The sequence below is a fragment of the Anopheles nili genome, chromosome 2, assembly GCF_943737925.1.
Source record: "Anopheles nili chromosome 2, idAnoNiliSN_F5_01, whole genome shotgun sequence".
Lineage (NCBI taxonomy): Eukaryota > Metazoa > Arthropoda > Insecta > Diptera > Culicidae > Anopheles > Anopheles nili.
Window position 1 is genome coordinate 21777899 of NC_071291.1, and position 21352 is coordinate 21799250.

The 21352-nt window shown below is 42.9% G+C and overlaps 7 protein-coding genes across 7 annotated transcripts; 3 read left to right on the plus strand and 4 right to left on the minus strand.

The window, feature by feature from the left end:
• Positions 1-560: 560 nt before the first annotated feature.
• LOC128731768 (zinc finger protein 552-like) lies at positions 561-2474 on the minus strand. The gene is made up of 3 exons (XM_053824912.1): positions 2457-2474; positions 2062-2390; positions 561-1653 (listed from the first exon to the last, which is right to left on the minus strand). The coding sequence occupies exons 1-3, from the start codon at positions 2472-2474 to the stop codon at positions 624-626; spliced, it is 1377 nt and encodes a 458-aa protein (XP_053680887.1). The 3' UTR covers positions 561-623.
• Positions 2475-3088: 614 nt separating this feature from the next.
• On the minus strand, positions 3089-4067 carry LOC128722029 (tRNA methyltransferase 10 homolog A-like). The gene has a single exon (XM_053815840.1). It carries the CDS (start codon positions 4003-4005, stop codon positions 3121-3123), a length of 885 nt encoding a protein of 294 aa, XP_053671815.1. The 5' UTR covers positions 4006-4067; the 3' UTR covers positions 3089-3120.
• A 1423-nt stretch (positions 4068-5490) lies between these two features.
• LOC128720707 (uncharacterized) lies at positions 5491-8848 on the plus strand. Its single transcript, XM_053814399.1, has 3 exons — positions 5491-5504; positions 5575-8107; positions 8201-8848. Exons 1-3 carry the CDS (start codon positions 5491-5493, stop codon positions 8720-8722), a joined length of 3069 nt encoding a protein of 1022 aa, XP_053670374.1. The 3' UTR covers positions 8723-8848.
• A 642-nt stretch (positions 8849-9490) lies between these two features.
• LOC128731779 (uncharacterized) lies at positions 9491-13110 on the minus strand. The gene is made up of 5 exons (XM_053824923.1): positions 12842-13110; positions 12658-12768; positions 10496-12582; positions 10185-10423; positions 9491-10117 (listed from the first exon to the last, which is right to left on the minus strand). The coding sequence occupies exons 1-5, from the start codon at positions 13108-13110 to the stop codon at positions 9491-9493; spliced, it is 3333 nt and encodes a 1110-aa protein (XP_053680898.1).
• A 1088-nt stretch (positions 13111-14198) lies between these two features.
• Positions 14199-15141, minus strand: LOC128720091 (mediator of RNA polymerase II transcription subunit 4). The gene is made up of 2 exons (XM_053813737.1): positions 15071-15141; positions 14199-14993 (listed from the first exon to the last, which is right to left on the minus strand). The coding sequence occupies exons 1-2, from the start codon at positions 15139-15141 to the stop codon at positions 14258-14260; spliced, it is 807 nt and encodes a 268-aa protein (XP_053669712.1). The 3' UTR covers positions 14199-14257.
• A 647-nt stretch (positions 15142-15788) lies between these two features.
• On the plus strand, positions 15789-18767 carry LOC128722198 (adipocyte plasma membrane-associated protein Hemomucin). Its single transcript, XM_053816043.1, has 3 exons — positions 15789-16038; positions 16124-16329; positions 16403-18767. Exons 1-3 carry the CDS (start codon positions 15923-15925, stop codon positions 17866-17868), a joined length of 1788 nt encoding a protein of 595 aa, XP_053672018.1. The 5' UTR covers positions 15789-15922; the 3' UTR covers positions 17869-18767.
• Positions 18768-18867: 100 nt separating this feature from the next.
• LOC128731790 (zinc finger CCHC-type and RNA-binding motif-containing protein 1-like) lies at positions 18868-19551 on the plus strand. Its single transcript, XM_053824934.1, has 2 exons — positions 18868-18989; positions 19083-19551. The coding sequence occupies exons 1-2, from the start codon at positions 18868-18870 to the stop codon at positions 19549-19551; spliced, it is 591 nt and encodes a 196-aa protein (XP_053680909.1).
• Positions 19552-21352: the final 1801 nt, after the last annotated feature.

Here is a 21352-nt window from a genome sequence, read left to right on the forward strand (position 1 = left end):
GCAAGTGAAACTCCTTACTGAACAAGCGAGGCAACAAACAGAAACTAATTAAACAAATGTTACACTATAAAGAATCTCTAGAAACAGAATCTATTGACGTATAAATGTGTATCCTTGGTTCGCGGTCACACACCGTGTGCTTTGGCACGGACATTCTAACTCCTAAACCACAGGCAAAAGGAATGGTAAATTATCGAGATGGGCCGTTTCGACCGTAGCAGGACAGGAAAGCATTTTGCAAAATCTCATTAGGTTTAAGTTCCTTGAGGCGATTTCTAAAGTTGTAAGATTGCAAAACATTGTTTTCTGTTGTCTTTAAGGACGTAATTTTATTTTGTACATAAACTGCAGCTGTTTTAAAGATACTAATAAAGACGGAAGAAATGTATCATTTTAAGAAGAAGTGCATGTGGATCAATCGTCCAATCATGAATATGAACTTAAAAACTATCGCATCATCCGAAAAAGTCGCAACATAAATTATTTCTTTTGTTTAAATGAAAAATTCTTTGAATTTATATTCAACATAAACATTGATCTTCGGTTTTCTTTTGGCATAAAGTAAATAAATAAAACCAGTTTAATTCAAGAAATGTACGATATTCCCAACACTTAGATCGCTATCAATCCATGAAAGAATATAGCGTGTCATCACTAAAGCTCGCATTGGGGAAGCACTGGACCGTAAATATGCGAGATGCTTGATCGAGCAATTCCTCAGAACCGAAACCGGCATCTTCCTGCAAAAGTTCACGCGATGGTAACGGCAACGGCTGTGTTAATTCTTCGAAATTGGACTGTATCAAGTCTGTCGGAGTTAACTCCGGTTGATATTCGATTAGATCGTCCAAAGTGTTCATGTCGTTTTGTTCGACTATGTTCAGATGGACGGGTAACACGTGTCCTTTCTGCATGTGGCGGTTAAATCGTCCCGCAGTTCGAAACCTGGCATTACAAATTTCGCAGACGTGCGCATACTCGCCCGTATGGATCATCATGTGTTTCTGGAGCTGTCGGAGAAGTGCGAACCTTTTCGGACACATTGTACAACTATGCTTCAGGTAGTCTATGCGATGCGTTTTCATATGCTTACTTAGAGTGACTGTAGTGAGAAACTTTTTACTGCAAATTTCGCACTCAAACTTCGTCCCGGAATGAACTTGCAGATGAACCCGTAGAGATCGTTTTCTCTTGAACTGTTTCCCACAGATATTGCATTCGACATTCCTCTCGGCATTGTGTGTAAGTAGATGCAATCGGAGCACTCGACTAGATTTGCAAAGATTTCCGCAAACGTGACAAACAAAAGGCTCCAATTGAGTAGAAGATAGCTGCTGTTTGCAGGACGTGTCTGTCGCTGATTCATGCGCTCGCCGATGTAACTTAAACGCTAACGTTGAGGACAATACTGCTCCACACAGATCACAGACGTTCGTTCCAAAGCGTTTGGAACGTTCACTTCCTACCAGTACGCAGGTACGACGATGTTTTTTCAATCGCATGCAACTTTTAAACACCTGTTCGCAATCCAGACAAACCCATTGCAAGTGGCCATCGACGACACGTCGGCGCGATTCTGCTCTTTTGGGTTCCTTAATCACAGCCTTCACGACAGTAGAGGAAATCTTATTTGCTCGTGATTTTTTGGTGCAGCTAACAGGTGAAACAACAGAGTTTTCTTTATATCCATCAAGAGTATTCTCGTCTTCTGATCTGCGGGATTCATCTTCGGAATCATCACCTTCAGATGACTCTAATGATTTTACCAGTTCTAAAGCAATTCTAGCGGCCCTACGAGGAGGATTTTTTAATGGGAAATATCCTGATACCGGTGATTTCGTGGAAGCAATATTTAAATTTTCCAATAATACGTCGGTATCCTCGCTTCGAGTAGTTATGTGCTGCTTTTCGTAGGTCATTTCCATCTTATGGATTTCCGGAGAACTTTCAGAACAATTTGCTTTGGAATTTGTATTTTCCGCTGCGGGACAGTTATGATCGCTCATCGCGGTAGACGGTACATTTTCCGTGGTCTCAGAAGAATCCACATATTCGGTCAACATTTTCCGTTCGCCCAGCATGGCAGCTATCCGCTTTTGTCCTTCTTCACATTGAGAACGAAACTTACAAAACTCTTCCAGGAAACCATTGCATTCGCTGCAGATGTTAGTACAGCCACTGGATTCATTAATTCCGGGAATTTGTAAATCGTAGATAATTTGCAAATGCACATCAGAAATATGCATCATCTGTTGGTCGTCACAAGCACATAATCGGCAAACCTGTGCGAATAGGCCAACGCAACGCACGCTATTTTTCTTTAGTAGTAACTCATCTACTGCCGATTCTATAATGTTGTCAATGAGATTGAATTCATCTAAACTCAGATCCTACAAGAACCCAAAGAAAGATGCTGAAAAATGATATAAAATTGGATTTCATTTACTTATGAGTACCTCCTGGGATTCGTCCATCCTCCTTGTGGTTGTAATTGACTCAAACCATCACGGATTTTTGTTGATTAAAATGATTGCTTGATTGGTTTGTTTTAGTTTATTTTGACTGGTTTGGTTGATTAGTTTGGTGATTTGAAGTTTCTATTTTAGTTTGTTTACGTCTATACTTGATTCTTCATTGCTGAGGATTACCTCATTCTGCTTTTATATTTCCTGCAAAAGAAGATCTTAAGGACCTCCGTTTCAGGTACTTTACACATATCACAGTCTCCACTTCTTTCTATTTTCATAACACTCAGCTAATATATGGAGTGATCATGTTCTGCTAGTATCTTATTCATGCTTTTTATCCCGTGTGCCATTAGGTTTATTTCTGTGTATCATAAGTTGGGTTCATAGTTTGTTTGAAATCTTACCTTGTTCTTTCGTAAAATTTCTTTCGTTTGGTTTTCAAATGTTCTTCCTCCCAAATTTTGGGCCAGGATCCATCTGATCTCTAGTTTTTGGTCAATACTATTGCGTAGGATGTTGTATTATATTTCACATTTTTATTAGTTCAATCCTATAGATTGCGAAACCATTTAACGTTGGTCAAAAATCCGATTTTGAATTTTGGATTTTTACCCCGGTAAATGACCAACGTGCAATACGCAAACGGATCGTTTTACGATGATTGTTTCTGCTCTACGGCGGCAGTCGTTGCGGGGCACTCGTCATTCACCCTCGCTATAGCGCCCTTTCGCGCAGGCAAAACTTCCAGTAACGTCTGTTTCCAGTCTTTGCCTAGATGCACGTTTAGGAGGATTTCAAATACCTGGTTTATGGTCAAGATAGTTCGCGTCTTGATAACAAGATGTTCAGAAAGAGGAAGCCGGGCGTGCCGAATACCGTACTTTTGTGCCAACTGGTAGCAGTGCCCCTTGTGTTGATTGTGGTCCACCAAGCCACCAATAACGTACACACAGCCATTTTCGAGCCGCTCCAGCAGGTTGTCAGATTCGCTGGTGAGGTAGATGAGTTTTTCCCGTTCGAATAATTTCGTGAAGTGAGCGTCGCTGAACCGTACGTCCCAATGCTGGTACCCGTCGTTACGGGTCAAATGTTTTTCTACCGCGCCTCCCGGCCGAATACCGGTAAAGTGCAGCGCAAGAGGGCTTTCAGATCTTCGGTTTAGTGTGTACATGCGCAGCAGCTGCTTAACACACTTTGCTACGTCTTTGTTGATCATCAGCTGATCGAAGCTGAGATCAACGGCGACTTCAATGCTGGATTTTGATAGTCCTGTGTTGTTAGTTTTCCGTCGCTTCAGTTCTTTCCTGCTCGGTCCGGTGCGCGTTGGGAGCCCTTGCTGGATGGCTTGCAGCCGCTTAGCTTTCAACTTTTCCTTTTCCTTTTGGCGTTTTTCCTTCTTTCGCTGTTCCCAGTTTTCCATTTTCAATAGCTTTTTACGCTGTCGCTTAGAAAGCACCGATGCTGGATCATGAGATTCCAGATTGCTTTCATCCAGCAGTTTCGCATCATCAAGCTGATCTTCAATACCTATAGCCATTCTATGCGCCGATTCGTATTGCTGAGCTACATTTTCGTTTTGCTCTGCCTTGCCCACCGTTGCATGCTCACACTGTAACTGGCATTTTTCATTATTGGAAATAGATTGTTTTTCATGGCATTTGCTGGTTGGATCCTCCATGATGTGTACCTCCTGATTAGCTACTATAGCAGCTAATGCATCACGAGAGAACGAGAGATGCTGAAAACAATCCGCATTTGATTCACTATTTGAGAAATTGTTCTAGTCAAATATCGCTTATCCTTTCTTCTATTTCTGCTTTTCTTCTGTAAAAGAGATGTGGTTTTCTATATTTGAATACTCCAAAGAGTCTCTTTCAATATATTCAAAAGTTGACTACTTTTTAACAGGCTCGACTATCTGGAGTTATATGCCTTTCTGTAAAATAAATAGGATACAACCGTTAACTTCGGGTGGCAAAGATTGTATGAAGAACTTCCGTAACTAAACGACCAAACTACGTTGTTCTCAATGTTTATTTACATTCCAATGTTTACATCGTACTCTTCCTTTAATGTACAGTATCTTCACTTATGAAACATAAACAAACTAAATTCAGCATCTAAGCTCATTGCGAATATTTAACTCAAAGTTCATGAAATTAAAAAGGTGGCAAAAATTGCAAACATACGCGAAATATTAACTGGATTTATGGTTGAGCTCTATCTGTACTTGGACATCGCAATCAAAATTGACATATGCATGTTAACTTACTGAGTATACCTGTTTTCATCTGGGTCATTGGTTATAATTATATATATACATTAATTTTGCTTAATGGTCTTTAATTAATTTGTATCATTTTAGCAGTAAATTAGGTATAAATTTACAAGCTCAGCTTCGAAGAATTTAAAAATAGAATGAAATACATATTCCAGAATCGCATCATGTTATTGGAAATGACGTTTGGGATGATAAGAAGTTTGGCATTGTCAAAGCGAGAATGCGCGAGTGTGCGCGATTGTTTTGGTCGGTGTTTTTCTCAGCAAAAGAATTACGAATCGACAATTAGAATTTTAATTTGTATTTCGTTTTCTGCTGCGAACGCTATACAGAAGGACGCCAAAGTAGTGATATGCTTCGGGGGCCCGATAACCGAAGCGTTAGAGTGAGGCGAAAAAATACAAGTTTCGATTCAAATATCAACTGAGTCCTTCCCATACGCCAAGCACTGCCTATCCGGCTACGTGAAATCCTAAGTTAAGAAGAACTTAACAAGTCAGTAGTCGTTGTGACCATTCAGTGATTATTACCGCACTTAAAAAGAGAAGAAGTGCTATGCCTGCATATGCGTATGCTTGAGCAAACCTTGTATTTCAGCACCATACAAATCTTACTGCATCAAACCGAAAAAAGAAGAAGAAGTAAACGATACTAGGTATTAATTTAGACAACGCTATCGGATAAAATATTCTATTCTACACCAAAAATTTCCGTTCCCATGACGATAACAGCTGCAAAGCAATGGCCGACTCATGGTATGTAGTATGTAGTGAGAATGAAGAATTAATGAATGAAAAATAACCGCTTGATTTCTTGTTCTCATAGCGATCCCTTAAAATGCCGGCTGTGCTTCGAAAAGCAATTTCAGCTGTTACCCATGTTTCCAGCGAATGAACCCGTCAACGATGATTTGCTGAGAAAAATACAAGAATGTGCTTCAGTGAGCATTGTGTACGAACACGATCAAAACTCGCTCATCTGCATCAAGTGCATCGTTGATGTGGAGCAGTTCTATAGCTTCAAGGAACGATGCAAGAAAAATGATTTGTTTCTACAGCAAATGCGTCATGGTTGGGAAGACAAACTCACTACGGATGAAGAAGAGTTAGAAGAGGGCATGTTGCCAGACACGGAGTTCTTAGAACCGTTGACCAATTTGATCAGCCCGCAGTTGTCTGCGACATCTATCGATTCTTTTATGGGGCAGTCGAAGCTTATTCGAATGGGATATAACTACCGTATTGTACGGGTAAACGAAGAGACGGATGTACTTATCTATCATAAACACAGGTTTTATCAGCAAACAAAGAGCTCAGAAAATCTTCAGTGGGTTTGTGTAGCAAAAGGATCCCTCGACTGTCCCGCCAAACTCACCATCTCTTCCTCGGTACAGTTTCCATTAGCTTTGTTTACTAAGCCAATAGTTCACAACCACTCCGACGCATTAGTACAGGCCATAGGAACTACGGATCAATGCGATGAAGCTTTGGTGAAAATTCTTCCCAAGTATACGCTTGCACATGACAGTCACCGACGATTGCGACTCCTGGCTGGTGGATACCGGTATCGACTGAAACGAGCACTAGCTGCTGGTGGAACAAGTTTATGGGCGTGCGTTCGATCTGAATGTTCCGCCCAAGTGAGTCTATCGTACGAAAACGAACAAGCACTTCTTGAAGTTGGTGATTCGCATTGTCACTGTGAAGAGAAAAAATCATCCGTCTCGCAATTGGAAAACAGTACCTTAATGGCCGAAGTGAGGGCACCATTGGTAACTAGTGAGCACGGCTACAATTTTTATGTATCTGCGGGTTGCATGGAATACCGCGGCCATTTTTACAAACGTGAAAATCATACCAATACAATGGCCCCCATTTGGCATTGCACGGCTACTAATTGCACTGCCAGCGTACGAGTGCGCCAAAAACATGCCAAATTAACCAATAGTAAGCATAACCACCCACGGACAAAGTCTCAAAGCGATTTCACGGTACGTATCCTACATCAGGGAGTCAACTATCGTCTGCTAGCTAAGCCTCATGGAAACGTTAGATTATCCCATCGAAAGCAAACGTATACCTTTCAAAAAGCACATGGACACGGCGTCACAGAATGGTCCTGCATCTGGAAGCGATTGGGATGTAAAGCTTCATTAAAAATGCTCCGCGACGAACAAATCGTTTACCAATCGTTAACATCATCAGATAACGTCGTCCCGCACGAGCATCGCGTTCGAAATGCTTTGGAACAATATTTTCTCCCGGCAGCACTGAGTGAACCATGCGTCGAAACAAATGTATGGTCCTCACCAGCCTACGATCTATTGTGGAACAAGAGTAGTAAACCAATCATTCGTCGTGAAAACGATCGCTATTATGCACGAAAAGCATTCATCAACGGTACGGTTGAGTGGCACTGTGTTCGAGGAATTGGCACCCATTGCGAAGCATCGTTTACTACTAGTAAAGCTGGAGACATAACTGATGAAAGCTTAGCACACGATCATCAGCAACCACGGAAGCGAAAAGGAAAACAATCCAATCTTTCATTAGGCGCGGCTAGCAATAGGATTACTTCCCACGACATTTTCACAAGCCCTGGGCCGGTATTACTTCTTTCCGGCGGTTTCAACTATCGCCGGATGCAGAACGTCCATCTGAAAGTGGAGATCATAGTGCATCTCTCGCACAAGTATTTGCCAGACAGTGTGGAACCGTCTGCCTACCGGTGTATCATGCGCGACGAGCCAAACAGCTGTCCCGGGAAAATCATACTAACTCACAACGCTCTCTGCGCCGAGCTGACGGTTGCCCACAACCATATACCACGGTCGGTTCCGAAAATAGTGGAGCCGGATCGTTCATCTAAACTTATCATAGATGGTCCCAACTACAAGCTTATTTTCTCGATGACGGGCCGTAATTGTTTGTTACTCCATGAAGGGCATGCCTTCCGCATGTATAAGCTGCTTGCATCAAGCCAAAGCTCACGGTGGCGATGCATCCAGGAGAAGTACGGTTGCAAGATGTACCTAAGCGTGCCGCTAACACTCACCCAACCCGCTGTTCCGGATGATCAACCGCACGACCATTCGAGGGTTCGAGACGATACACGCACAGTGCACATTAAAGAAGAGCTTTTGGATCCAGAAGACGAACAAGAGGTCTGGCGCAATAGAGGTAAAGAAAGCACGACCCAAGCATCGCTGAGGCCGAAGCGGCAAATCAAAACCGAGCGGGAATCGTTAGCCAGAGCTGACATGAAAGTCCAGCAATTATTCATTAATCCCACCTCATCAGACGATCAGCTTCCATCGCAAGATGGTGCAATGATGTCCTTGCACGAATTCACAGGAGTAGTCGCTAAAGAAATGTTCATGACCTCTGAAGACGAAGAGCAGAGTGAGCGTGAGTGTGGTATGGAAAATGGATCAGGTGCCTCGCAACGGAAGCGTGGCACCATGATAAAGCGGGAGGCTCTTAGCAACACTGACACAGATAGTATGACCTGCTTCCTTAATGGGCACCTGTACGTGCGTCAGTTCGAGGGTTTCGGCGAATTAGATACGCTTGCTTGGATCTGTGCGTTCCACTGGACGCTGGGCTGCGTGGCGCAACTAAAAGACACCTCGATCCACGACCATGAGCGTTTCGCATCCGTGCGCACGAATGACCGCTTTAGCATGCTGAAAACGTTGATTACTCGCGGTTTCATTGGCCAGCGGGGTGCGATGATGCTGTTACCCGAGCGCAAGAGGGTGTCCGAGTATGAACTACTGCCCAGCAACGGAAATCTTTCGTTAATCATCGACGAAAATCGATACTATTTCTATAAGGCTAAAAACAACGGCGAATGGTTGTGGCGTTGCGTACGGCATCGTTGGCAAGGCTGCAAGATCGGGGTGGCCGTTTCGCATTGTTTCGGCAAATACTATTTCCAACCGTACGGCAAAACCGAACACGAACATTCCTAGGTACGGAAATATTAATCGCTTTTGTATCGATCGCGATACGCGTAGTAAATTATATCCAAAATGTCTTTGTAGGTTTGCATAACTGTCTAAGCTAGCAAAACGTGTGTCGCAAAATAAATGATCAATTGTACAGAAATATGTGTTTTAAAATATATATAGCTAAATATCCCACGACGTTTGTCAATTGAAAGCAAAGCACTGTGTGATGTGAACCGTTTTATCAATTGGTTTTATTAATATTCCTGTTAGGATAAAAAGAGACAAATGAAAGTAGATCGATCACAACCTCCGAAGCGACATACGACCCAAACCTAGTTGTTCCGTCTACGCGCCATTCTATCTGCTGTTGATTTACCGAGCGATAGTCTGTTCTTCGTTCGTCTTTCCAATACTATTCTACTCATAATTTTGTTGTAATGGCAAACAGTCAATGTAGTTCAATGGAGAGCATTTCATTCTTGATAGGTTAAAACAAAAAGCTAGCTCATTGCAAACCACTCGTGAACTATGTACAAGGGGGTAATTATTTTCATGGTATCTACTCATAAGAATATTTGTTGCTTGCTGCTGTTAAAACTATTATCCAGTCTGTAATCAGCCAAAGTACGAAAGAACATAAAGATGTAAGGCCTGAACGTCGGCACGCACCAGTTTTTGATGCGATATACAAAAAGGAGCGTAAAACATGTACGATTCGTTGAATTTTCGGTTGCACCCTTACATAAGGTGCTGGAAACGAGTATGTGAACAGATGGAAACTTCAGCAAACTACAGATCGTCGTCTTCGCTAACCGTATCGGAAGCGATTGACGTCCCTCTCACTAACGCATCATCAATGGAACTGGCCCAATCTTCGTCCTCTTCTTCTTCGTCTTCCTCTTCTTCATCATCCTCATCTTCCTCCTCCTCACCGTAACTATCCGAATCAGATCTGTATTCGTCGTCTCGACGCGGGTGTCGCAAATAGAATTCAATCATGTTGTCCAGATCGGTCAGACGACGCTTCGCCTTGCTAGTGTCCGAATCGAGCACGCGGAGGTGATTCAGATATTCGTACGTTCGGTTGGATTCACTCTCACAGCCAGTACTACCGCTGCTGCTAAACAGCTTTTTTGTGAATGAGCGTAGTTTTTTCAACAGGTGGTTATAGTTGGAGGCCAGTTTTTTTACATCGAGATACGGGCCAGAAGTTAGATTTCCGTAATCTAGCACCGTCCACTCGCCGGTCGTAATACACCAGGTGAATAGGGACCGACATTGGTAGACCTTCCGGTGCATTTGACAATCGATTGATGCGGTACAGTTATGGCAAGACGTTGGCTCTTTGTTACCAATATCGTTCGCTGTAAATTGTAGTACTGTCGTGCAAGTAATTGTTTTCGTCAACGGACATACCTATGCACCAGAAGAGCAAAAGATCATTAAGTGATCGAAATAACACTCGCTTCCAGCATTAACTTACGTGCGTTAACTCGTACGCTGAATCCAGCAAGATGCCATATTTTTTACCGTCTTGCGCACATATGTAATTGGCCACGTGGAATGAAAACGTTTCCATATCGAACGAATTCTGCGTAACGACGACGGCTGGACAGTGTAGCTTGTTGAATGAGGCTTGTGAAATGATTTGCATATTCGAGTAGCAGGATCCGTGCACCTCCATCGGTAGCGAAGCATGATAGCCAGGAGAAATGCAATCATCTAGAACAGAAAACGGATGCGTAAGTCACAAAACGAGATGGTGACGATATCCTCTCAAGCTTCGATGCTTACCTTCCTCTGTAGTTACTACGGAATTCGCGTCGTCCTCCTCAACGTAGATTTTCACAATCTTTTTGGTGCACGTCGGTTGCTCAGCCGGCTTGGTTGAATCGGTTGGCAAGGTTACGTCGTTGGCTGATCGTTTGATCGGAAGCTGGTTATCACAATTGATGTTGTTTTCGTTATTTGTATTTCCTTCGTGCAGCAGCAGCTCGTTGGCCATTTTCTTTTCGTTTATTTTTTGAATCGCATCTAGGAAAAACTTCGGAATGTCTGGAGCTCCCGCCTCGCCTGACCCTCCCAATCCCGACGATATGCCAGCACTGGGTGATAGTATCTGAATAAAGTCCCGTGGGTCGAGTGGCACGTTCCGCTTAAGCTGCTTTATCGCAGTTCCAGCTGAGGCTCCTGTTGGGACGCCACCGGTACTGAGCAGTACTACCGAACCATTGACCGTAGTCGTCCCCTGAGACGACGGTGAGCGATGACGATAGTACGAAGGTGACCGGATACCGGGTGGAGAACGAAGATATCTGTTACCGACCGGAGATCCACACGGTGACCGAAATCCATGACTTGGTGAAGCTCGATGCAGATGGTGGGTGGTTGGGATCATATCCACGAAACTAGCATGATGGTGAGCCGAACCGTAGCCGGGTGCTGCCACCCGATTCCGGATTTGGTTCCGCAAACGGTTGAACGGTTCGATGTTTTCCTCGCTAGTAGGCTCTTCGGAAAATTCGTACTTTTTGTCTGCTAAGCGTCGCTTGCGGAAAGTGCTTATTTTTTCACAGCGTTCGTTGTCTTCGGAGAACTCGTATGCTTTGGCAGCATCGGCATCCAGTTCCATGCTCGGAACAGAGGCAGCATGGAAGTTCGCACCATCATTACCGTTCACAACGCAATGCTGCAATGACAGTGCGGACTGTTGATGAACTAGGTGAGCGTTAGGAACATAGGATGACTCGGAAAAATCGAATCTTCTTCGCAAAGGCGACCTCGATATCAGCGAGGTCGGTGCAGTGGTTGAGGAACTAGCCGTAAATGACATATCACACATTGGCACAGATGGGTTCGTGATGCGCACGCCGTTGAACGCGTCTTGCCTTGGTTGACTATCGTTCGATTGAAGATCAACACGGGTGACGAACGACTTTCGGTGCGGAGCGTGTACCACCGGCACGGACGAAGGTCCCGCATACGTTCCTGATGAACTCGCTGCACCCGACACGCTCTCAAATCTTAGCTCTATGTTGGTATTATTGCGATGGTTCATCAGTCGCACTTTCGCCGTGTTTGGCTCGGTGGAGTTTCCGTCTTGCATCGCAACGGAAGCAACAGGCGAGGTTATGATGAGCTCGTCAAAATTATCCGGATAGCTCCGAATGGAACACTTCGTTTCGTACATATCAGTCTCGTATTCTGCAAAATCTGCGATGATTTGCTCAGCGATGCTCATCTTTGGATTGAGTAGGGAGTTCGATCCGTTGTTTAACGTATCTACTTCGCATCTCTTAGGAACCGTAGCCATATCCTGCTGCTTTAAGCTAGATATGGGTTCCGGTTCTCTACAAGTTGCTGCCCTTTTGCACTCTTCGGTTAAATGCTTGTTAATTTTTGCACCTCGCAAATACTTAGAACTAAGTACGGCAGTTGCGCCTGCTCGCTGTTGGGATCGCTTCGTATCCAGCTCGACATGAATGGTGTGGATAAAGCTGTTCTCGCTCATTATTACGTACCCAGGACAATTGAGATTGAAGTTCGGATTAAAACGAGGTCCCGAATCTGTGTTGCGGTACTTCATGTGGATCGTCATGTTACACCCAATGCAAAGAATATCCTGACGCTCCTCATCGCCATTGTGCGCATCGCGCACTTGTTTGCAGTCGAGGCAACCCAACTTGGGTACGCGGACCATCGTGACGTAGGAATCGGATTCATCATTCATATTACCACCGTGCACGATTAACAGCTGGTTATCTGTTTTCCACTGCGTTATGGTTACCGATTTGATTTCGTCCACGCCGTGATCATCGAAAAGGCAAACGTGAAAGTATTTACTCAGCAACATGTGCGGCCTGTAGATCCAAAAGTAAAGCCTGTGGATAAACAATCAATGAGAGCACTCATTAATGATCAATCGCACACGATTGTACAGCACTTTTAATACGTACTCATATTTGTGGATGGAACAAAAGTCATTCTCAAACGGTTCCTCGTAGTCGTACGATAGTTTGTAGCTTAGCAGAAATTGGCCGCAGCTCGTCAAACCCATGAACATGTGCCTGTGAAACCAGAAATTGAAAATAGTGCCATACCTAGTTCGTCCTATCTTTAAACAAGAACAGAATTGCTTACCCATTTAAGAAACAGTACGGCACAATATCCTTTAGGCAGAATTGCAGCTGTTCCGGTACCTCTTGGAATGGTTTCTCATTAGAACGCCTGTTAAGGCCAGAGGCGAAGTACCCTGAGTATTCTCGGGACAAAACCTTTAGCAGGACGTTTTGAGTGCGATTGCCACTGTAAGACCGGGTGAAGAATCGATGCCCGTCCGATGGAGGCAATCGTTGCATTTGGCTAAGTCGTTCCGACGCCTTCGCAAAGCAAATCAGATTTGATTCCATGTTTGTACTTATGCCGTTCGTACCGGGAGCTGCTTCATTCTAGAGCTTCTCGTTTCGACTTCCAAATCACTCCACACGGAAACAGATTTAACGTGTCCTTCACAACGCGCCGTACGCTTCATACGAAACACAAGTCAGTGATGTTCCGAGCATTCAGACCAGGCCGTCTGCCTGGGTAGAATTTGGTTGAAGGATGAAATATCCTTCTTGCAAGTAACGTGTAAAAACTTAAACACTCACAATTTACCGGCCAGCACACCTGCGGAATAGTGCCGATCACAATCAAACACCGCTCGGGCTACGTTTTCCCGTATCGCAGAACATTTTCCGCAAGTCCTGCCAGTCGATTTTCGTGATGTTTTCTGGTGTTGTTTCGTTTTCTTTTTCTTCTGCCAAGCAAACGCATACAATCAATGGCATCGCACTGTCAAAAGCGAACCCAGCAGCAACATCCGAGCACCCAGCTGCCAAAGAAAACAGATGACAGAAAAGCAGATCATCGGCGATATTTATGAACAATCGGTCATGGTTAGTTATTATCTTTAGCAAATAACCAACGGTTCTCAATATGTATGTTTGGCTACATGTAACAAGCTTTGCTTGGTCTTTTCAAAAACTTGATAAATACTTTTTTAAGAAATATTATCTTTAGGTTTTATATTTTTATTGAGTTTTGTAATGTAATGGTCAAATTACAAACAAAATTTCACACCTCGCTGCACTTGCGAAGAACAACTAGGATCCCCATTGGCAACAAGTGATAGTAGTTCAGAAGTTTTTTTTCTGGCAGAATTACCGATAGGCGAACATACGGCGCTGAATCGAGCAAACTATACTCTAAATTAAAACGTACGCCTAAGCTGTTGCAGCTTTAAAACTACAGAAAAGAATAGTTAAGTCTATTCGTTTACAATCAGATATTTTCATCCGATTTTTGAATGCAATGATCAGTTTGTTAGTTAGTGAGGTGTAATTGTTGACGTTATTTTTCGATAATTAATACCAGCTTCGTTGAAGTTGATTCAATAATAAAAAAAGCACTCACTAGTACAAATTAGAATTGATTCGATTCATTTCCATGTCACGAAACGTAGTTAACATTATTCGGCAGATGCTTAATCCTAGAGAATCACCACGATATATGTGCTCATTGCGAATCGCTTGAGCTAGAGCTGGAACTTTCCGTGGACATTACTTCCACATCATCCTGTGATGCATCCTTATGAGCCCGTGTATCCAGCGATACGGATCCGCCTCCAGCACCCATGGACATGTGTAACTCTCCCGAGGGATGCCACGCGAATTGATTTTGAGCGGAAGCCGGAATTTCACCGCCAGCACCGGCCCCACCGGTAGCTGTCCCCGATACCGCAGATGCGTTCCTATGCATCTCGTTCAGACTGTTGGGATGCTGCAGATTATGCCCGTTGATGTTGAGGTCCGACTTTCCCAGTAAGCCAAGTCGCATTTCGATGTCTGTTGGATATGGCCGGCGGAGATCGCCCTGCTGCCAGGTAAGCGGAGCACATATCGCGTGTGACGCACTGATGCGATGGGCAAATTTGATGAGCTCCTCAGAAGCGACGGGCCTTTTATTGGCTTTTGCAATACTGCCTAGCTTTTGTCGGGCTTGGAATATCGAAGTAGCCAGTATTTGTTCCGCTTCTTTCAGCTGCTTTTGAAGCTGGTTTATCTCCTCATCCTGTTTCCGCACTTGATCACGTAATGCATCCATGTTTTTTTCAATTCCAGCTTGTTCTGCCGCCAACTGTAGTGTGGATTTCAATTCTTTATCCTTTAAAACGAGCAACTCCACTAGCTGTGCATGATCGGCGCTGGACATTTTCTGCGCCTTCGGTGCGATTGTGTTTTCAATCAGCTCCCTGTACCGTGAGAGAAACGACAAGGTTCATGAGCCAAACGCTAAAAGTGATACCGCAAAACTCCACCAAGCACTTACTTGGCAACGATTTCGATATCGTTTACGATGGCCAATAACCGCTCCCGGGTGCTAAGATGATACGAGGACATGGTGACGATTCGTGAGGACACAGATTCTCCGCGGTACCTAACAGAACCAACAAGAAGATGGTGCGGATGAGGCGGGCTGTCAAAATAAACGCTCGGTGTGTAGGATAGACTGGTTGACATAGTAATCAACAATAGTGGAACAAATATTAAAATATCAATAAGGCTTTTTTATCGTTCCGAATAATACTAAGAGAATTTCGAAAAAAAAAACCTGATTTATCGTATGATATTGATAAAAGCTTATAAAAGTGGAAGCATATGATAATAATTCTCATAGATGCTTGCTTTACACACCCTGATAAAACGGAAAGGCCTTTTGATTTCTAAAACTCCAAAATCCAATACGTTGCTGAATCGTACTTTATTCAATATCTTAAATTAAAAATGGTGCATCGAAAAGAAAATGAAACATAAACATTAACGTTAGATAAATATTCGAAAAAGGAAGATTCAATTTATTGACCGGAAAGCAAACCACTGTGGCCTAAAATGCCGTGTGCCGTGTCATCATATTCTGTCAACATCAACTACTGTCAAAACGTTGCGGTAGAAGTTAAGCAGGAGAAATTTATTGAATAGCTTTAGTTTCTGTACATTTTCCTGTGTTGTCTAGTCTTTATTGAAATAGATCAATGGTGTAACATTTATAGGAAACGTTAATTGTATTTAACGGACGCTCTTCAAATTCCTGTTCGATCTTCTATCGACCGGTTTTACTGGTTAGTTGCAGAGTTACAGATCCCCCTGGACCTGTAGTGAAAGTGATCTTCGTACCTTCAAAATGGGACTAATTAGGATGATTCGAACGAGGCTTATGAATTGCTTGATTTTTTTCTTACTGGTTGTGCTACTGCCTGGCTTACCTCCCAAAACGACATTTCCTTTCGAAGGATTTAGGTACGGTATTAGACCAATCTAAACTGAACATATCCTTCATTATATAAGGGGGCTCTGCAACCGCTATCCGTTCCTATATCTCCAGATTATCAAAGCCACGCGAACTGAAAGGAGCATTAGAACCAACAAATCATCTCGATAACGCGGAACGTCTTTTCGAGGGAAAGATCTACGGCCCCGAAGCTTTACTAGTGCACGGCAAGGACCTTTTTACTACAATTCATGGCGGTGAAGTGATCCGCATCAATGGGGATCACATCACACACATTGCTAAGTTTGGCAAACCATGTGGTACGTAAGCTTTTGTCGCTATTGTAGTCATCACTCGAATCTTTCTCACCGAAGCACTCTGTTTGTCCTGCAGAACTTTCATTCGAAGAGGAAATTTGTGGTCGTCCTTTGGGGCTAGCATTCGATACAAAAGGATCGAATTTAATCGTCGGAGACGCGTACTACGGTATCTGGCTGGTTGATTTGGCAACGGGTAACAAAGAGCAACTTGTCTCACCAGACACCGTGCTGGAGGGCAAAGGAGTGAATCGTAAAGCAAAGTTGTTCAACAGCGTAGCCGTCGCAAGGAATGGTGACATTTTTTGGACGGAATCTTCTTCCGATTTCTCGCTTCAGGACGGTGTTTTCACTGTTTTCGCTAATCCCTCGGGGCGCTTGTTCCAGTATGAGCGCAACACTGGTAAGAACAAAGTGTTGTTAGATCGTCTGTACTTTGCAAATGGTGTCGCATTGAGTCCAGATGAGGAATTCGTATTAGTAGCTGAAACTATGGCTTCGCAAATTCGACGATACTATCTGAAGGGACCGAAGGCCGGTACGGATGATATTTTCATCGACGGCCTGCCAGGTATGGTGGACAATCTCATAGGAGATTCTGAAGGCATTTGGGCACCACTGATTCAAGGGGTTGATAATGAGAACCCGTCGATCACACAAATGATGTCGAACGTTCCGCTAATCCGTAAGTTCATAATTCGCATGCTAGCTCTGGCCGAATTGCCAATGCGCTTGATCCATCAAGTGATGCCAAATGTGCACACGCAGCGCCTGATCCATGCTATTGGACATTTCGAGTCTATGGCATTTTTATCGCCCAGCCGTCAAACGATTGTGAAAATTGGCTGGGGAGGCAGAATTTTGGGATCTTTGCATGGTTTTGATGGTAGCGTAGGAAGCGTGTCGCATGTCGTCGAATTAGGAGACTATCTCTACCTAGGCTCGCCGTACAATAAGTTCTTGGCACGTGTTCCTCTCCCAAAGCTACCTAAGGTGGAGGTACGTGATGTTAAATACAAACCTGCAACGGAAACAACGGCTACTCCCAAGCCAACAACTACAACGACTGAGAAGCCTTCGACTACAACTACGGCGAAACCATCGACAACTACTCCAAAACCGCCGACAACTACCCCAAAACCGCCAACAACTACAACATCTGCTCCGAAAGCAACGACGACTACAACAACGCCAAAACCTTCAACTACTCCAAAGCCAACGACTACAACCACCACTCCAAAGCCAACGACTTCCGGTACTCCAAAACCGGAAGCAACCACGTCAAAACCGAAAACCACGACACCCCCCAAGGCAACCACTGGGTCCCCGAAATCTAAAGAAGCTCCAAAAGCACCCACTGAGGCTCCAGTGACAGAAAAGAAAAAGGAGAAAAAACCGGCTACATCAGAACAGTCGCCAAGTTCCACGGAAACTCCCGTGGATCCAGCTCCAATCCAGGAGAAGATTCCCAACGATACGCCGAAACCGAAGCAAGAGAAGTTGAAAGTAATCAAGAAGGGCGGCGAACAGGGTGAACTGTAATGCAAGCATCAGAGTCCTTGAGCTGAGTAAAGCGTCAAAATCATGCACAACCTTCTGTTCAAATCCGTGATGATCGTGCGCACGTGTGCGAACCGTGTTCGATTCCTAGGAGTCCCTTTGTGGATATTCCTGCCCCTTCGTTACCGTAATCGTCAAAATGACCAATAAGGTTCAAACAGTTTAAGCAATAATTTTTTTCCCAGTGGGTGTACAACCAGGATGTACTCAGTGGAGCACGAAGGCACAGGAAGTCCTGCAGCTAATGTCAAACATTCTTGTTAAAGTCATTCCATGAGTGATGTTTTTTTTATACTCTATTTTTTACCTTTGCTCATTCCTAAAGTTTTTCATTTATTCGTACCTCCATATTCACGTGTGTTACGTACACAGATTGGTTTTGACCCTTTGAATTGAGTTCCAGAATGTCCCTATCCTGCAACATCGAAAGGAAAACTCACTTCCGTCGTTTTTCTCAAGAAGAAAATCTGGCAGCGATTAGTGAGGGTGAAAAGAACTCAGCATGTCGTGGGCTAAATCATACCTGTTAAGGAAAATTCTATTGTGACTGAGAGGATTTGTTGGAAATTGCTCGCATACTCATTGTTGGTGTATTTATTATTAATGGTTTATCTTGTGAGAAAAAATCTTTTGTAATGTTTTGGAACTTTATCTATCGGTTATTGCTTCCCGCGATCACAAAGAAGATTGAAAATATAAAAAAATGCTTGGGTAAATGATCTTTTTTGTTTTATGTCCAGGTCTATCAGACGTATGTGTGTACCGGATGGGTTAACAAGAAGTGATGTATTATTGTCAAAGATAAAAACTATATCACAATATGTTAAGTAAGCATACTCATTTAAAAATTCGTTAGATCTTTTCGTGCCAGGTATTTGATCATACACTGTAAGCACTGTCAAACGAGCTATGTTTGTAAATAAATGGAGCCTGAGAGTGTATGTTTACTTTAAAACAATTGCGGATAGCCAGCTCTTCGACATGACCTCGGTGCAAGGCACCGTACCGGATGTCCGGTGTACTGCTTATATTTCAAATTTACCTTATCACTTAACCAACATCGATGTGCACAAATTGCTTTCCAAGCATGGCAAAATTGTAAAGTAAGTATAGTGAATAATGGGAAACCATCATTAAACCGCTGGTCAGTCGGGATTGGTTGTTTGGCCATGTCTAATACATTTAAATTTTACCAGAGTAACTATTCTGCGCGATAAGAAAAGCAGAAAAAGCAAAGGTGTCGCTTTCGTTCTATTCTCCAAAGCGAATGAAGCGTTAGATTGTTGCAAGGCATTGGACAACACACAGATGTTCAGTCGTACGATTAAGGCAAGTATAGCAAAGGATAATGGAAAATCAGCCGAAAATAGCCAGCGTAAGCACTATCCGGATAAAAGCCGTTGCTTCGAATGTGGCACTGAGGGACACATGAGTTACAGTTGTCCCAGGAATGTGTTCGGAAATAAGACGCCACCGCGCAAAAGCTCTAAAGGAACTAAACGAAAGCAACGAGTTGAACCGGAATCTTACGCATGGGAGAGTGAATCGGAAGATTCGCCTGCTGCTAGAGTAACATCAGAAACAGTTAGCATCTCGAAAAGGGCAAAGTACAAGAAAAGTGAATATTTTAGTGATGATGAAGAGCTTGAGTGTGATAATGGATGAAACGGTTGCGAAAAGTATCTGCTCGTATTAAGGATCATATTTTATAAACCATATGAAAATAGGATTGACCAAACAGATTAACTTATTTAACACGTTTGATAACAGAAGAACATTAATTTTTACATGCCATTGGAAATGTAAAATTCATGAGCTCCGGACTGAAAAATAAAAATTACAAACAAAATATCGCGATGCAATGTTTTAAATATTGGATGCTATAATTTAGGCGCTGGTGTTTTCCAAAAGCGCCATCTGTACGACGGATTTTGTAGCACATTTGGAGATAGCGTGTCTATGAGTGAGAACATACAACTTTGGTGAGAGCGGCGTTTAGGGTGTGGTATATGAACTATATTGTATATATATACAGCAGGGCCATCTAGTGACGGTTAACAAAAAGGATTGATACCTCTCAGCTGGTATGATCTCCTGTTACATTAACGAATTTTCACTGTAAATGTTCCACTGTACTAGTCTAATTTTTGATCTCCATGATCCTCTTTTGTTTTGAATGCTGTTGGGAGTTAGCTTTGATGTACTCACGATGTCAAACTCATATATTCGCAATCATTTTGAGTACAATTACGACTATTTGATTTTAGAAACCTGATTATATAGTTTGATGAAAAACATGTTAATGTTAAAAGTGATTAAGATATGCTTTAAGTCAATTTCATATAGAAATGAAATCCAACAGAGTGAAAACAAAAGAGTTGTTTAAAATTTTTTAAAATGTAATGCTGTATTAAGTAAATGTTACAGCAATTGAAATTGAGAATAAAGTTGAATACAAATTAATTATATGAAAATCTTTTGCTCGAATTGTTGTTTCAAACAATGTATAGTTTTTAGCATACAAAACAATTTTCTAAGAGAACTTTCAATGTCTTCTGCAGTAGACCAAGACCGCTAGGCACTTACGACGCCGGAAAATATAATAAAGCATTCATAGCTAGTACATAAATTGGCTAAACATGAGTAAGCATGTCATCAGCAATTATACGTTACACCCGTGCTTCAAGTTTCCGAATTATTTCTTTTATTGTTAGCAACAAAAACCATTTTCGGCTCATTGTGTGTGTGTGTGTTTTTTTTTGTGGTTTTTAACTTTTCTTTTATCGTCTTACCTCTCTGATAAATGTACATTTTCTTACTTAATTTTCTGTTGGTTTCCCTTTTTTTCCTTGTGTTCAGCATCACCTACCATACGTGAGTATTGAATGTTTTTAAAGATAGTGTGTGAAGTGTGGCGTGTGTCGTTCGTGTATGTGAGTGTTCTTCCATTGGCGAGTAAGTACGTGTGCCTAACCTGCGTTTTGCCTAACCCATTCCTGATTCCACGTAATTCCCCGTAATCCGTCTTCCTAGTAGTGTATTAGGATATAGAGGATGTAACAGCTGCTTTCTAGTTTTCCGATAACCCTGGCATGCTTCCAGCAATCGAAACACGAACAGCTCGAAAAGAACAACGAAACGAAATTGTTTTCAAAACAAATACTTACTCTAATCAACCTACACCAAACCCGGTCCCCGGGGCGTTGCTGGGACGGGGTTCTTCTTTGTTTCGAAAAACTAACGAATTTTGCTTCACCCGCTCTCTCTCTCTCGCTCGCTCAATTCATCAAACGTAATGCAACACCAAACATAACCGGCTACTAGATTAACATTAACGTATGTATGCACAGCTACATATTATGTTTCGAGCGATCGCGCATTCGTATTCGTTCCATCGGGAACATCCTTTTCATCCAAAAACCCACGTGCCGATCGTTCCCAACAGCTCCTGTTGGGTGGAAAAACA